Source organism: Haemaphysalis longicornis, unplaced genomic scaffold (assembly GCF_048455015.1).
Source record: "Haemaphysalis longicornis isolate Haplotype H1 unplaced genomic scaffold, Haemaphysalis longicornis Haplotype H1 scaffold_7, whole genome shotgun sequence".
Lineage (NCBI taxonomy): Eukaryota > Metazoa > Arthropoda > Arachnida > Ixodida > Ixodidae > Haemaphysalis > Haemaphysalis longicornis.
Genome location: NW_027526422.1, coordinates 1,690,618 through 1,705,735, shown reverse-complemented (window position 1 = coordinate 1,705,735; position 15,118 = coordinate 1,690,618). Strand labels below are relative to the sequence as shown.

Below are 15,118 nucleotides of genomic sequence, written 5' to 3'. Positions count from 1 at the left end.
CTGTTGTGTGGTGACTAATTTTGTAACTAACCTTTTGTTCTCGGTAGTTTAAACATAGGCATCGAGAACAGTAGGACAGGGCTTGGCAACTTAGCAACTGAACTCAGTGCCCAGTAAGAATTCACCCAGTAAGGTAGAAATCGGGAGAGACTTTTGTAAGTGTTCCAGTTAGCTTTCTGGCATTATACCCACAAGCTCCAAGAAATGCCTTACTGATGTAGAACATACGCGGTGAAATATTTAGATTGCGCGTCGACACAAGAGCGGTTTATACAAAATAGTACGAAGCATATCGAGGCATTCCAGTCTATATGCCACAGTGTCGTGATATGCTTCGGATCAGCGGGGGGACTAAAGACACACAGAGATCCGTTAGGGCAGTACCACCTGCGCAATGAACAGAACAAAAAAAATTGTGGAAGCGAATTTTGCCCATTACACACACAAAAAGCACGCAGGAAATAAAAGAGAACTAGTACAAAGACTACAAATTCTGTTAACTAGCTCTATGTGAAACAAGATTGGCAAATTACATAGCGAGGAGGGAATTAAAAAAACGTACTGCAAATTTTGTTACAAGAAAAGGCCGGGAAATCAGATTTGATAAAACGGCTTCGATAAAACGTCCGTCGATAAAGCGGCGTTCGACAAAACGGCTTTAGATAAAACGGCGTTCGATAAAATGTCCGGCCCCCTAGGAAAGCGTACGGGGCGGCAATACATGTTTTCACGCTTTCGACAAAATTTTTTGCACTAATAGACATCCAACGACCGCCTCCTTGCACTGGGTGTTGTTTATGACCGAGTTGCGGACCCGGCACACCCAAGCGCATGCCTGGGCGCTAATTAGCGCGTTCATCGGTATCGGCTCGTGCCACTTGCCAAAACGCATTGAATACAGCGGTTCATCAACCCTGCGTCAACCGCACCCCTTCAACTCTGAGTGACTTCATGGGAAGCGAGCAGGCGAGTCCGGCACGCGACTCCCCGATCGAGCCATCCCCGCACGGGCGATTCTGATGAATGGAGACAGCAGAGACAAGGAGACGATTTCGGAAGCGCGGGCCATGGAATCGGTAATCGGCGAGAAGCGTGAGTCAAGAACCCAAGCGCGCCTCGCACTTGGAAAAAAGGTCTTCTTGTACCAGTGACGCCATCGCATCCTCCCCTCGTGGTCCCGTTAGCAAGCAACCAGACCGGCTTCGCGCGAGGGCGGAGCCTAGTGCGTGAGATTGTGGGTCCCTGATTGGGCCAGGCATTTGCGAGTTTAATTCCCTAGGAGAACTCTAGGGACTTTTGTTTGGAAAAAAAAAAAGGCGGTGTTGCGAGCCGCCGCGTGTTGCTGGCTGTGCTGTTCGTTCGATCGAGGCACAGCATCCAATCCTGTATTCATCATGTCTGTATACAGTTTTTCTCCTTCATCAGCAAGCCTCGGTCTCCTCATCAACGTCTCCGGTCAACAGACACGCTACAAAGATGGATTTCCCGAACCTGGATGCCACAACAACTGGTCGCAGCGGTGGGATCACGACTCCCTTGACGAGACAGTGGAGGCGCAACGCACCGCCCACTTGGAGAGACTCATTAAGAGTCGCACCGGTCGGAACTTGCTTACTTACCCCCGAACTGAAACTATCACCAATCAATAGACATTCCCTCTTCCGTCCGCCAGATGACCCGAATCAAACCCCTTCTGCGAAGCCCCTTCGCGAGGCCTCTTCGCGAGGATTCACCAACCCCTTTTTATAAGCAATGAACAGTACGCCATTTCGCGTTCCACGGAGGCCGCACTTTCGAGCAACGTATCAATTCTAGCTGGTATTCACTGAAAAGTTTAGCTGCCAATTTATTCGCTTGGTAACTCTAAAAACGCCACGCCTGTGCCGCTTCGGCACAGACATGGCACGGATCGTGCCACTGCGTCTGCACCTCGCAGGAAAAAAAAGGCCGGTCTGCATCGTCTGCCCCGTTTCAACCCGACTCTCAACGATGGTGTCAACAGATATGCAATCAACTCCCAATGGAGTCGAGCCATTACTTCGCGTTCGGTGGACGACAGTTTGGAACGTCCAACACACACCGTGTGCTTGATGATGATGATGACAATTAGTGGCTCTCCCTTTGAATCAGGGCGTCAGTTGTCAGCAACCGACTTGCTTACTTGTACTACTCCTAGATATCCTAATAGATTTGCTTCCCCCATCTCCCCCTGCACCCCTGTCTTAAACTCCCGTCCCTCTCACCGCCATTTTTTTTCGCCCCCCGCTGTTCTAAATTCTCACCCGTATTACTCCCCCTGGGCACCCATCCCTTCACTACTTTTCCTCCACCAGAATTCCAGCCGCCTCTTATATACAGGTACTTAAACGCCCTCGCGGCCCATTTTTCGTCCTTGTCACGAAGTCGCTCCTCAAACTTTATTTAGCTCTGCGCCTCCTTTGCCTCCAAGGACGACCAGCCCATATCCCCTGTACCGCTTCGTATATATTTTGCTGTGGCCCCCAGGGCCAGTGTGCCTACCGCCCTCTGATCTACCTCCAGGCCCGCTTGGGTCTCTGGTTTCATGCACAGAACCTAATTTCCGAAAGTTAATCCCGGTACCATGACCCCTTTCCAGACTCTCAGTACCACCTAGTATTTGTTGTAGCTCCAGAGGGCTCTATGCTTCATTATATCCACGTTCCGTCTTCCTTTCGTCTCAAGGTGAGCCTCATGCGAGTGCGTGTAATCTTCGCTGTCGTTCAGACACACTCCTAAATATTTATACTCTTTCACCCGTGGTATTTCTTCTTGTTGCGCTGATACTGTTTTGTGCTCCGCGCCGTCGTTAAAGATCATGATACCCGATTTCTCTCCGCTAAAGGATAGCCCTAGGTGCGTCGATTCTTCACCGCATATATCCATCAAGCACTGCATACCTGTCCGGTTGTCCGTCATCAATAGTACGACGTTTGCATACATTAGTCCTAGAGCCCGTTGTTCCACCACCTGGCTGTTTTTCATGTATGATGAGTGGAACCCCAGCGTACCGACCTCTATAATTCCCATTTCTAACTCCGCCATGTGTGGTACTTAGCACGGACAAGTACCGCGTTTTCGCAGAGTCCGACGTAGCCATGTCACGGCGCACACACACGGTTGCCCGCATGCGTGCCAAGCCAGTGAACAGCACCTATAGTTGAAAGATATGCTGACCCTGGAAGCGGCCATGAGGCAGTGGACGGCCCCGTAGACGACGAGCACGCCCCACGGCATGCTCGAGGCGAGCTGGCTCCAGCTCAAGAGCGTCTCCCGCGCGCCTCCCCACGACAGGAGCTCGGGCGGCAGCGCGAACAGCACCACGAACAGCGCCCGCGACACCAGCAGGCTCGAAGGAGCGCTGCGGCAGCGAGGAGGCGCGCGCTCACTCCACGGGGCCGTTCCACCGCTGCGTGGGGGCGCGCTTACTGCCTGAAGCGGTCTTCCGTCAGCGTCTCCTCGTGAGCGTAGGCGAACTTGCCGACGAACCAGGCCAGTGTCAGGAGAGAGATGAGGCACTCCCTGAAGCTGCGGCGGAAAGAGGACCAAGTGATCACGCTTAGTAACCAAGTTGGGTAGAGAACTGCGTAACAATGATCCCCCCCTTCGGGAATGCAAGCCATAGACGGGATCCATCAGAAACTTGTACAAGACATTTGGCTTAAGTGAGGCCGCCATTGAGGAAACGGAAAACAGTTGATGGTATTCGTGAAAACGTAATTACGTTGAAAATTTTCGATGGGAAGGAAAACGCCACATTCACCTGTAAAACGTGACGTTGGTTTACCATCGTAGTCACTTCGTACATGAAGTACGTTGAGAGCGCAAATGGAGCAGTGTCACTTAATATCACGACCGGGTTCATGGATAGCGACCTGCCTATAACAGGCGGCGACAATGAAAGCGAGCGTGCCGAAACATTGCTGTGCAGGTACGGCGCGCTCCGCCAGGTGGTGCTAAATTTAACCCCCAGCCTGTTAAACGCTGGTCCTGTGATGCTGTTTTTTATGTTTCTCGTATGTGCCTGTGTGTTGTCCGGTGTTCCCTATTGTTGTGCCATATGTTTGTGTCTCGTTCGTGCCACGTTATTATCACGTCCACGAGGGTGCTGCTTTGGGCCTGCTGGTATGACATGACGGAACCTTGAAGGGCTAGGACACAGGGACAAGCGAGTGGGACACACAGGGCGCTACTTCCAACAGTTGTATTAGCAGACGAAAACACATATATATACACATGACCACTGGCCCACGTCATAATACCATCTTACGCGTCACACTCCATTAAAAAAATCACGCTCTTTCTTCGATAAGGCGACAGACGCCGTACTAACACAGTCGTGGTCCGCTTTCGCTATCATGTCAGCTTCTGTTATCTCTCGCGTAAGCCGGTTCTTATGCTTGGCAACAACTGCGCACTTGTCGAACAGGGGCTTGCAACCATGCTGCTTAAAGTGTGACGCAAGCCATCCCCCAGTGTTGTTCTTTACGTTATTGCCGTGTTCATTGAGGCACCGCCTTGTTTGGCTGATATACCTTTTCCCACAGTCCAACGGAAAGCTGCAAACAACGCCTTCTGCGCAAGCCACAAAGAGGTTTTTGTGCTTTTTGTTGCACGTCGCTTTCGTGGGAAGGCTGGGGTCCGTCAGTCTGCATAGCTTGCCCAATTTGTTGGGAGCCGAAAAAACGACCGTTACTTTTGACCGCTCGGCTGTCTTTTTCAAATTGTGGGAAAGTTTGTGCACGTAGGGTATTGCCGCCGTTTTTTGCTTTTCGATGGGCGTTGCCTCGATCTCACCGTTGCCTCTTTTTTTCCGTTCCTTGAGCAATGTTTCCGCTACCGAAACTAACCCATGTTTGGGGTACCCAGCCTGAGACAAGCGCGCATCTTGATTGCCAAGGCTCCGACTCATTAAAAGAGGACAAGATTTATTAAAGACATTTCCGAAGCATAATTTTACGATTCCCCTTTTCACAAGGTTGGAATGCGCAGAGTTGTAGGGTGGGAGCGGCTTATTTGCTCGTGGTGCGTAGCACCGGCAGACATGTTAGGTTTAAATGAAAGACATAAACCTAAAAACCGGATTGACCCATTGTCTGGAAGTTCATGTGTCAGTTCAAGCGGTGCGAGGCGCATAGGCGTGCGCACAGGGGGGGCAGGGGGGGCGGCCGCCCCCCCTAATCATCTGAAGGGGGCGCCAAATTTGCCCCTTGCCTTGCCGATGTAACACATGAAAGTAAAATTTCTGCTCAGAAATATTTTGTGTGTTGCAATTCCATCACATTGAAATAAAAATTTTATAACCATCCCTCTTTGCACTGCGTTCGCACCGCAAGGCCTTCAGTGAGAAGAGGTCGGGAGTTGCTCGGGGGGGGGGGGGGGGGGGGGGGGGGGCGCAGCGGTAAGACTTTGCCCCCCCAAATTGAGAACTCTGCGCACGCCTATGGCGAGGCGCTGCCTAACTTTTGGTAATACAGTGAAAGCCTCCGACTCGAACATGCCACGCTTGCAAACATGCCACGCTCGACATGGTACCCCAAACATGGGTTAGTTTCGGTAGCGGAAACATTGCTCAAGGAACGGAAAAAAAGAGGCAACGGTGAGATCGAGGCAACGCCCATCAAAAAGCAAAGTGCACAAACTTTCCCACAATTTGAAAAAGATAGCCGAGCGGTCAAAAGTAAGGGTCGTTTTTTCGGCTCCTAACAAATTGGGCAAGCTATGCAGACTGACGGACCCCAGCCTTCCCACGAAAGCGACGTGCAACAAAAAGCACAAAAACCGCTTTGTGGCTTGCGCAGAAGGCGTTGTTTGCAGCTTTCCGTTGGACTGTGGGAAAAGGTATATCAGCCAAACAAGGCGGTGCCTCAATGAACACGGCAATAACGTAAAGAACAACACTGGGGGATGGCTTGCGTCACACTTTAAGCAGCATGGTTGCAAGCCCCTTTTCGACAAGTGCGCAGTTGTTGCCAAGCATAAGAACCGGCTTACGCGAGAGATAACAGAAGCTGACATGATAGCGAAAGCGGACCACGACTGTGTTAGTACGGCGTCTGTCGCCTTATCGAAGAAAGAGCGTGATTTTTTTTTAATGGAGTGTGACGCGTAAGATTGTATTATGACGTGGGCCAGTGGTCATGTGTATATATATGTGTTTTCGTCTGCTAATACAACTGTTGGAAGTAGCGCCTTGTGTGTCCCACTCGCTTGTCCCTGTGTCCTAGCGCTTCAAGGTTCCGTTATTACCACGTGTTATGTCTGTCATGCATTTCTCTCGCTTTTCGTCCTGACTAGTGTGTGCGGTGCACGTCCACCCGATTCAAAGGGTACAACCAAAATATCAGCAGCAGCAGCCTCGCCAGCTTCGGTTCAGTCGCACTGTGACCTGCGACTGCTCGCATAAAATGAACCGACCGTAGCAATCGATACCGATTGTACTGATCAGTGCCTGTAATACCCCCCGGCACCGGGAATTTCCCGTTCAGTCAAGCCCCGCTCCTTAGCTACGCAAACACCAACGCACACATGTAAACCGAACTGCTACCATATCTGCCGGCGCATTTTCGAGCATTTCCGTCCATTTAAACCTTCTGAAACTTTATCGACTTTGGCTTTACGCCGAGGAAATTTCTTTTTGCGTGAAACTCGTCTATGCTCGCGCAAAAGTTCCATGAGTAGGCTGGAATTTTCGTAAAGCAGATCCAACACGGCAATTCTGTGCGTGGAAGTGCCGTCATTCTTTCGCGGCAATAGATTCAGCGAAGGTAGCACTAATCGGCGGCATCCTCTAATCTAGCACTGATCGGCGGCAACTGGAGCCCCCCTTCTTGCAGGAGCTCCCTCGGGTGGATTGCACGCCGAACAAACGGCAAAGTTGGCCATGGCAGTCATGGCTGCGGTTCTCGATGCCCAGGGGGATCGATAAGCGCAGTTATCTGCGGTATATCTTTCTGAGCCCCCGTAGCGAAGCCATGGGAACCTGCTGAAAAGAAATCGTCTTTGCCGCCCGGCTGCCTAAACACCATCGCGTACACTATGTTCACTGAAAGTATGATGAAAAAAAGAATCCACGGCCATCTCCACTAACGGGAAACCTGCGGAGGTGCGAAGCATGCAGCGTACAAGTGTACTCCTGGCGCCCTGACGGTTTTGCCAACGGAGACGAAACCGTTGCGGGGTGGAAGTATAGAGCTCAGCCATCAGCAACCTCGGACTGGGAACCCGATTTTATATCTATATCCACAACTTCCTTTGCCAACGCACAGCCACTATCAAACTCGGCCCCATACAATCCATGCCTTTCCAAATGCCTAATCGCGGGTCTCCCCAAGGGGCAGTTCTCTCACCCTTACTTTTTAATATTACTCTCATTCCACTCGCTCAGCAACTCCTCAATATCCCCGCACTTCGCAGCACCATTTACGCAGATGATATCACCCTATGGGTGACACGTGGCAGTGATAACCAGATAGAAGACACCTTACAAGCTGGGATTGACCACGTCCTCACACAAATCACCCCTCTTGGCCTAACATGCTCGCCCACCAAATCTGCCCTACTTATCATGACACCTCCCAAAACCCGCCCTTCCCCCAACCGTCAATACGACTATTTGCGAATGAAAACCCCATCCCCCACACTCACGAGCTAAGAATCTTGGGGCTTACTATCACACACAACAGATCTACACTCCCCACACTCAAGTACATTAAGAAATACACAGCCCAAACTATCCACCTCATTAAACGGGTCGCCAACCGCCATCATGGCTTAACAGAACTGGACCGACTACGTTTATTACACAGCTTTATGATCAGCCGCATACTCTACCACCTCCCCTACATGCATATCACAAACACTCAAACAAACGCCCTGGATACCATGATCCGCAAAGCATATCGCGCGGCCTTGCTCCTTCCTCCCGGGGCTCCTACCAATCGCCTTATGTCGCTAGGCATCCATAACACCATCCCTGAAATCCTTGAGGCCCGCCGGACAGCCCAACTCGCCAGACTCTCCACCACACCCACGGGCCATTACATACTCCAAATCACAGGTCATACACCCCTCACAACATCCACTACCCCCCAACCTATTCCACGCAACATCCGAGCCCTCATCCGCATCAAACCGCTTCCCCGTCACATGCACCCCATATTCCATTCCAACCGCCGAGCAGCTCGTGCAAGTCATCATGCAAAACTCCACCCCCCTGACAAACACACCCTATACGTAGATGCAGCCAAATACCCACATAAACCGGCCTATGCCCTCGCGGTTACCGGACCTGACATCAATGTCCCGACACACACTGCCACCATCTCCACCTCATGTGCAACTACGGCGGAGGAAGCGGCCATTTCCCTTGCGCTCTGCCAGAGCCCCACCCCAATCACCGTCCTATCAGACTCGCAGCAGGCCATCCGGCACTTCTCCAAAGGCTTTATATCCCCCGTAGCCCTCAAAATTCTTCTCCAAAGCCCCCCGACCGACCCCGTGCAACTGGTGTGGACCCCGGCCCACTCCGGCATAGGTGCTAACGAGGCGGCGAATGCACACGCTCGAGCTCTTACTTCCCGGGCCGCTGTTTCTCGTACACCTATACACGGGCCTCCCGAGACCGAGACCTCCGAGTCTCTCCTCAGTTTCAGGGAAATTACCCTTCATTACCGCCTCCTCCGCCGTACTCTCCCACCCCCCTATCCACACCTATCCCCCGAGGCTGCCCACATGTGGCGGATACTCCAAACGCACACGTTCCCTCATCGTACTCAACTAATACATACACATCCACATCAATTCCACACACCCCACTGCCCCAAGTGCGGTCAGCTGGATACTCTGTATCACTCTCTTCGCGAATGTCCTGCTGACCCATATTCCCCACTCCCCTCCTCATTCCACTGGGAGCAGGCCCTGGGCAGCTCCGAGGAGTCCAGCCAAGTGCTGGTCACCTGCCGAGCTCTGGCGGTCGCCACGCCCCCTCGCTAACCCGGTTTTCTTTTCTTTTTTAATAAACTTTTGTTCTCTCTCACTCTCTTGCTCTAAATGTCTCGTGTCTTTGAAGCCCGAAGCGCTAGCGCGAGGCGTTGCAAAACGAGTGCCTCGGTGTGTTCTTTTAGTGCGCGTTCATGCCCACCGAGCCCGTCCTAGCGCGAGGCACTGGGAAGCGAGTGTACCGGTGTGTTCTTTTAGTGCGCGTTACGTTCTAGCGCGAGGTGTTGGAAAACGAGTGTACCGGTGTGTTATTTTGGTACGCGTTACATTCAGAGCAAGGGGTTGGAAAACGAGTGTACCTGTGTTTTAGTACCATGACTACATGAAACGACGATGACGACGACGACAAGAGACGCCGACAGCCCGAGCCCCTAAGGGGCTTCGCCCATAAAACGCTGCACAGGACCTTCCAGCACATTCTTTCGAGAGCGCGTTTCGAGAGCGTGTTAGGGAGGGTACGGTGCAGCACACCTGCTTCCCAAGGCATACCCGTGCAATGTCTGACGGCGGCCGCCTCCCGCGGCTAGAAGGAGAGCGCGCCGATTGTTTCTTCCGTTTTTTTTTCTTCTGATGCAGTGTATGAAAGAGTGCGCGCCGAATGCTTCTTGTTTATTTTTTCTTTCAGATTAATTTTATGGAACGAAAGGTGATCTCTTTGCGTTTCATTCTCTCTGATGTACGCGCAATATGAAACGCGAGGAGATCCATGCAACGCTTTTGCAAAGGGTCAGCAGTTGTGGACGCTCTTCGCGGACGATTTCCGGGTGGGTGCGCCAGCCGTGTTTTCGCCAACCTGGCAAGCAACGATTTCCCGTTAAAGAAACTCTTACTTATGCACAATGTCGAGCCAGCCCATGGGGTGCGCTTCCTCCAGGGTGGATGAACAAGAACTGAGCACAACGCACCGAGAAAAAAAAATTCCCGCGCCTTCCCGCGAGGGGAACACGAGTAAATGCAGAGCATTGGGGCCTCAGCACTGGTTGAAGGCAGTGTTGCTTCCATCGCTTCTTCCGTGATGCTGAAGTAGCAGACTCGAGTAAACGTGGGAGCGAGCGTCAACTAAGGAAGGAGGGAGCAACGCAGTGACTGAAGCACGAGCGACCGCTAGCCGCTTTATATTTGCAACGCGCGCAGTAGATGGAGAGCAGTAGGGGGGGAGAGCGCGCATACGCAAGCAGCGCGCGCCCTTCCACGCCACACCGCGCTGCTATCACGCACCTGTTACGCCGAGACCGCGACGGAGCGAACGGGCTGACTACGACGCATGCGCGCGCCAGCTGCTGTTGAGAGAGAGGAGGGATGGAGGAGAGGCGCACCTGCTGCGGACGCCGTCCGACGCAGGAAGAGGCGAGGCTAAGAAATGCTCTGCGTTTAAAACATTTGGCGCAGCTTGCACCAGTGGTGCACGGTGCAAGGCTCGAGAAACAGCAGAGTTGGCGGCCCCTTCGCCGGAGACTCGGCTGTTGCGCCTCACGCGGATTTCCGAACATGACGCCGAAAGTTCTCCTTGACTGGCCCGGATCGTTTCGTCCGCAGGCTTTCGCGTCTCTTCCAAAGCGGACAGCGTTAGCACGAGCGAGAACCCGTGGCGACCGGTTTCGCGAACTCGGCGTCTGTAGCACGACCCACTGGGCGTTTTTGCTCCCCACTTCATGCCCGAACGCACGTGAACTCAAGACGAGAACAGCGCGCGAGAGGTCACGCCCCGAACGCTGGGCAGAGTGTTCTCGAAGGTAGAGCTGGTGGACGCCTGGCGCGCCCGGTCTTCTTTTTTGGTATTTTTAAGCGCAAAACACTTTGGCGTTCCGTCTTGTCGCCGCAGCTCGTTCGCTGTCCCGATGTCAGGCGAGTGCTGGAATCGCTGGAATCAGGCCAAGTGCCGACATGACGGACCCAAGCAGAGAGAGCCTCGTGGCGTAGCCGTGACAGCGTAACACGGAAGCTTCGAAAAACAAGCGGTTTATATAGTCACAAGCGTTCGAAACTCCTGAACCGCTGGCGCTTGTCATACATCTCCCCATTATAACTAGCGCAAAGAAAACTGCAGGTCATTTGAGGCAAAATCTGCGTAATTAACCGGCAGCCCCACGTTTATTTAGTTAGGAACACTCGTAGGGTTGGGTTATACGATTGTAGGCGAAAAAAAGTGGCCGAGGGAGACACGCGTTCAAAACTGCGCAGTAAGGTTCCAGCACATGTGAGATGAAAGCAAGCACGAAAAGAACAGAACTCCCGCTCGCGCTGTTCCAGGCAGGGGGTGCGCTAGCACTTGGAAGGCGGGAAATTCGAATTGCATTGGACAAACCTCTGTTCAATTCATCAACAGAGGAGTGAGACAGAGAGTGGAAGAGCGTGACGGGTCGTAGCAATGAGCGGATAACGGCGCTACAGCCTCACTGGCGAATCAGTGTTCTGCACTACCCACAGCTCTCACGTTGAGTGGAACTGCTTTAATTTTTGAACTACAGAACACTTCAGGCCCCTGCCTTGTCGTCGTAGCTCGTTCGCCGTCCCGATGTCAGGCGAGTGCTGAGATCAGGCGGCGTAGCGAGATAATCAAGTAGACGCCCACGAGGCTACGTCGTAACGGACCCAAACAGAGGCTTCGAAAAACGAGCGGTTCATATAGGCATAACCGTTCGAAACTCTTGAACCGCTACTCCCCACTGATAAGCGCAAAGAAAACTACGGGTGCATTTGAGGCAAAATCTGTTTATATGACGGAAGCCTCCGAATCCGTTTAGTTAGGAACGCCCGTTGGTTTGGTTTTAAGTGCGAATGCACTTTATAAGCGACCCCAAACCTTCCACCGCCGGCGGCGGCGGCGGCGGCGGCGGCGTCCGCAGTCCTCCTCTCTATATAAAAAAAAAATAGCATCCGGCGCCAGGTTTCGATCCGAGGACTTTGCGGCCGCAGCGCGACGCTCTACCGACTAAGCCACAGACGCTTTTTTTTTTCTTTCTTTATTGCCGGTCTTCGACAGTGCAACACAACATAAAGGTACTACAGAAAACACACCATCTACAAAAAGGCCGCCATGCCATGATGGACTGGCGTTGTCATGTAAAATTCCCTAAGCATGGCGAGGGGTTCCACCCTTGGCAACCACTCAGGAACCGAAAACTTCGCTCTCTGAATTTCAATGAACCTGGAAACAGTTTCGCGGAAATATTGTCGCGTCGGCCGCGCGTCTACATCACAGTTGAGCCATGCCATGCGCGACCGCCAAATACTGTGCAGGCCCAACAACATGACGAGATCGTACGGCACCCCATCCTCTCTCTCGATACATAAAAACCGTATTCCATGTGGGTTCAGTGGAAAGTCCTTTCGCAGTGTCCTTTGGAGGACATCCCATAGAAACACTGCTGCCCAACAATGGAGAAAGACATGCTCCACCGTTTCCGGTAGTTTGCAAATAGAGCAGTCAATTCCCCATGGCATAGAAATCCCCTTACCCTCCATCCATGTTGCAACTGAAAGCGTACCCGTGTGTAGTTTAAAGAAGAAAGACTTCGCTCCTGGTGATACTTCCATTCCCTTAACCCTTTTTAGAACATCTTGTCCTGGGCCTGCAGAGTATAAAACTCTATACATTGGTACAGGTATGACCACATCGCATACATCCTTATATAATTTTTTCCGCGTGACATTAGCCAAATAGTGCATCGAAAATCGAGCAAACAAAAACCGGGATGACACAACAATCTCTTTAAAGTATCCATAGATGCCCCCTGTCATACTACTCGTAGAAACTACGAATTCGGGCAAAGCCCGCATTAGCCGCACTTGAAGTACTGTGCGCAGAAAACTAACACTGATATCAGCGTCGCGTCTGTGGCTTAGTCGTGAATCGATTTCTGTTTTTTGCGGGACGTTCAAGACTAAGCCACAGACGCGACGCTGATATCAGTGTTAGTAACGCGCCTTATATCTTTAACGCATTCAAACTACGTCGTCAGCGGCGTGCGTTGGCGACTCAGCGGCGTTATAGCGGCTTGATAACTGCGTGGTGTACACGTGATACTACAAACCCGATGGAAGAGATGGAAGAGAAGGCGGCGAGGCGGTGGGCTGCGGGGGCCGAGCGCAAGCGCCGCAAGCGGGCCGACAACCGTGCATTCCCACTTTCACATTCTCCCCCTCGGGGAAATGCAGGGGAATTTTTTACTATAGTAAGCGAAAAAAGTGGCCGCCAAAAACGACGCGTTCCAAACTGCAGGCGCCGGCACAAGCGGGATGAAAGCAAGCACCAAAATAACAGAACTCCCGCTCGCGCTGTTCCAGGCAGGGGGTGCGCTAGCACTTGGAAGGCGGGAAATTCGAATTGCATTGGACAAACCTCCGTTCGATTAATCAAGAGAGAAGGGAGACTGGGAGGCGAAGAGCGTTATGGGTGGTAGCAGCGAGCGGGTAACGGCGCCACAGCCCATTAAGGCGAATCACTGCTCTGCACTTCCGACAGCTTTCGCGTTGAGTGGAACGGCTTTTTATTTCTGGAACTAAAAGCTTGAACAGTTCTGTTGTTAAGAGACGAAATAACAACGAGGGCAGTCGGAGCATACCCGCACATGGGGATCAAATGCATGCACCGCAAGACGGCGCGTATGGCAGTGGCGGAAAGAACCAAAGGTAGAGCTCTGACGGCGTGCAATAACAAATCCCGCACGCTTAATCGCCGAACATTGCCAGGTCGCCGTCTATAAAGTCGGCCGTGCTAAATATCACGACACGGTTTCCGGTCGTGCTCAATTTACACCATCTGCGAAACTTCCCGTAGGCGCCATGTATAAAAAAAGCGGTCCACTGTTGGTCCGTGGAGCAAACAGGGGCAAACATGCGATTGATTGCTTGCTTGATCAAATGATTGATAAAGGCATCGGGGTGATGGCATGTGCGACCGCACTAAAGAAGCTACACTATCCCTTGACGGCAGGCTCAAATCGAATTCTGATCGTACAGGTTGTAGCTGTCCTACGCTACGTTCCCCTCTCTGCTCCTCCTCCTACACCCTTCACAGCCTTGTAGGTTGCTTTCTCTGCGTTGCCTTTACAACATCGAGAAGCCGAACGAATTCTAATGGTAAAGACCCCCTCTCCTACGTGGTGACCTTCCTTAAAGGAAAGATGAACGTTGCCTGTATTATTTTTAAAGTGTAAGCAGAGTCCTTCAATGCTTTTCTGGTCACGAAACTTCTCCGTAACGCTATGGGAGAGCTTCATATGGGGACCAACGCTCCCGCAAGGTGGCGCTACGAGTCTGGTGAAGGTAAGGTCCCTAAAATTACTAAGGTAGCGCCATCTTTAGATCTCGCCGCCTTTCGCCCTCGCCCGCGCTCCTCTCTTACTTCGTTTTTTGCCATTTTCTTTTTCGCCGGCGAACGCCGCGCGCCATTGGCCCAGGGAAAAGTCACGTGGTTTTGTTTTTTTTGCTCCGCCGCCGGGTCGCCTCGCCGATGCCTCGCCGGCTGGGACATTGCGCAACGCCGCCGCTGCGACGCCATTGCTGGCTTCCGAGCCACCGTCGCCACCGTGCTTCAGTACCGGAATTAGCTGCTCGCTTCGAAAAAATGTCGCACCGGTGTCGTTTTAGGTTGCTTCTCGGTGTCGATGTGTTGTGCCTTAGGCAGCGCGAATATCGTCAGGCAGGGCACAAGACTTCGTTTTTCCGTCCGGGAAACGCGACGCAGAAAGGAGAAAAGTTTGGTTGCATAGATTTGAACGGGCATACTTCAGGCCGACGCTACCATCACTCTTTTGCGAGGTAAGTTTCTGAATGCTTGTTCTTGCTCTGTTAAATTCTGCGCGAGCTTGAGCGGTCACTTACGAAGAAATGCGTATTCCCTTCGCGACCGTCGTCCACGCTTTGTTCTGAGTAGGCATTGCGCGCAGCGCCGAGTTCGTCCCGTCGTAAGCTTTGGTTTGGATAAGAGGCCGTGTATTTGTCATGTGCGCGCTTAACTTCCAGCATCAATATCAGCGGCGTAGCATGTTCAGTCAGTTGTCGTAAGGGTTTCGTGACGCGAGAATTGTTCACCTGAATTCATGCTTGTTTTGGCCGACGGCAGCTTGCGTCTGACCATGTATCGTGTGTGTTCCGA

The 15,118-nt window shown here is 52.2% G+C and overlaps 1 protein-coding gene across 1 annotated transcript in view; it reads right to left on the bottom strand.

Annotated features, from left to right (window-relative positions):
• Positions 1-15,118, bottom strand: part of LOC144144290 (uncharacterized) — a 216,761-nt gene that overhangs the window by 56,434 nt on the left and 145,209 nt on the right. Inside the window, exons 12-13 of the mRNA XM_077675655.1 lie at positions 3,448-3,546; positions 3,196-3,379 (exon numbers count right to left, since the gene is read on the bottom strand). Coding sequence (XP_077531781.1) covers positions 3,196-3,379; positions 3,448-3,546 — 283 coding nt within the window. The remainder of the gene's footprint in view (positions 1-3,195; positions 3,380-3,447; positions 3,547-15,118) is intronic.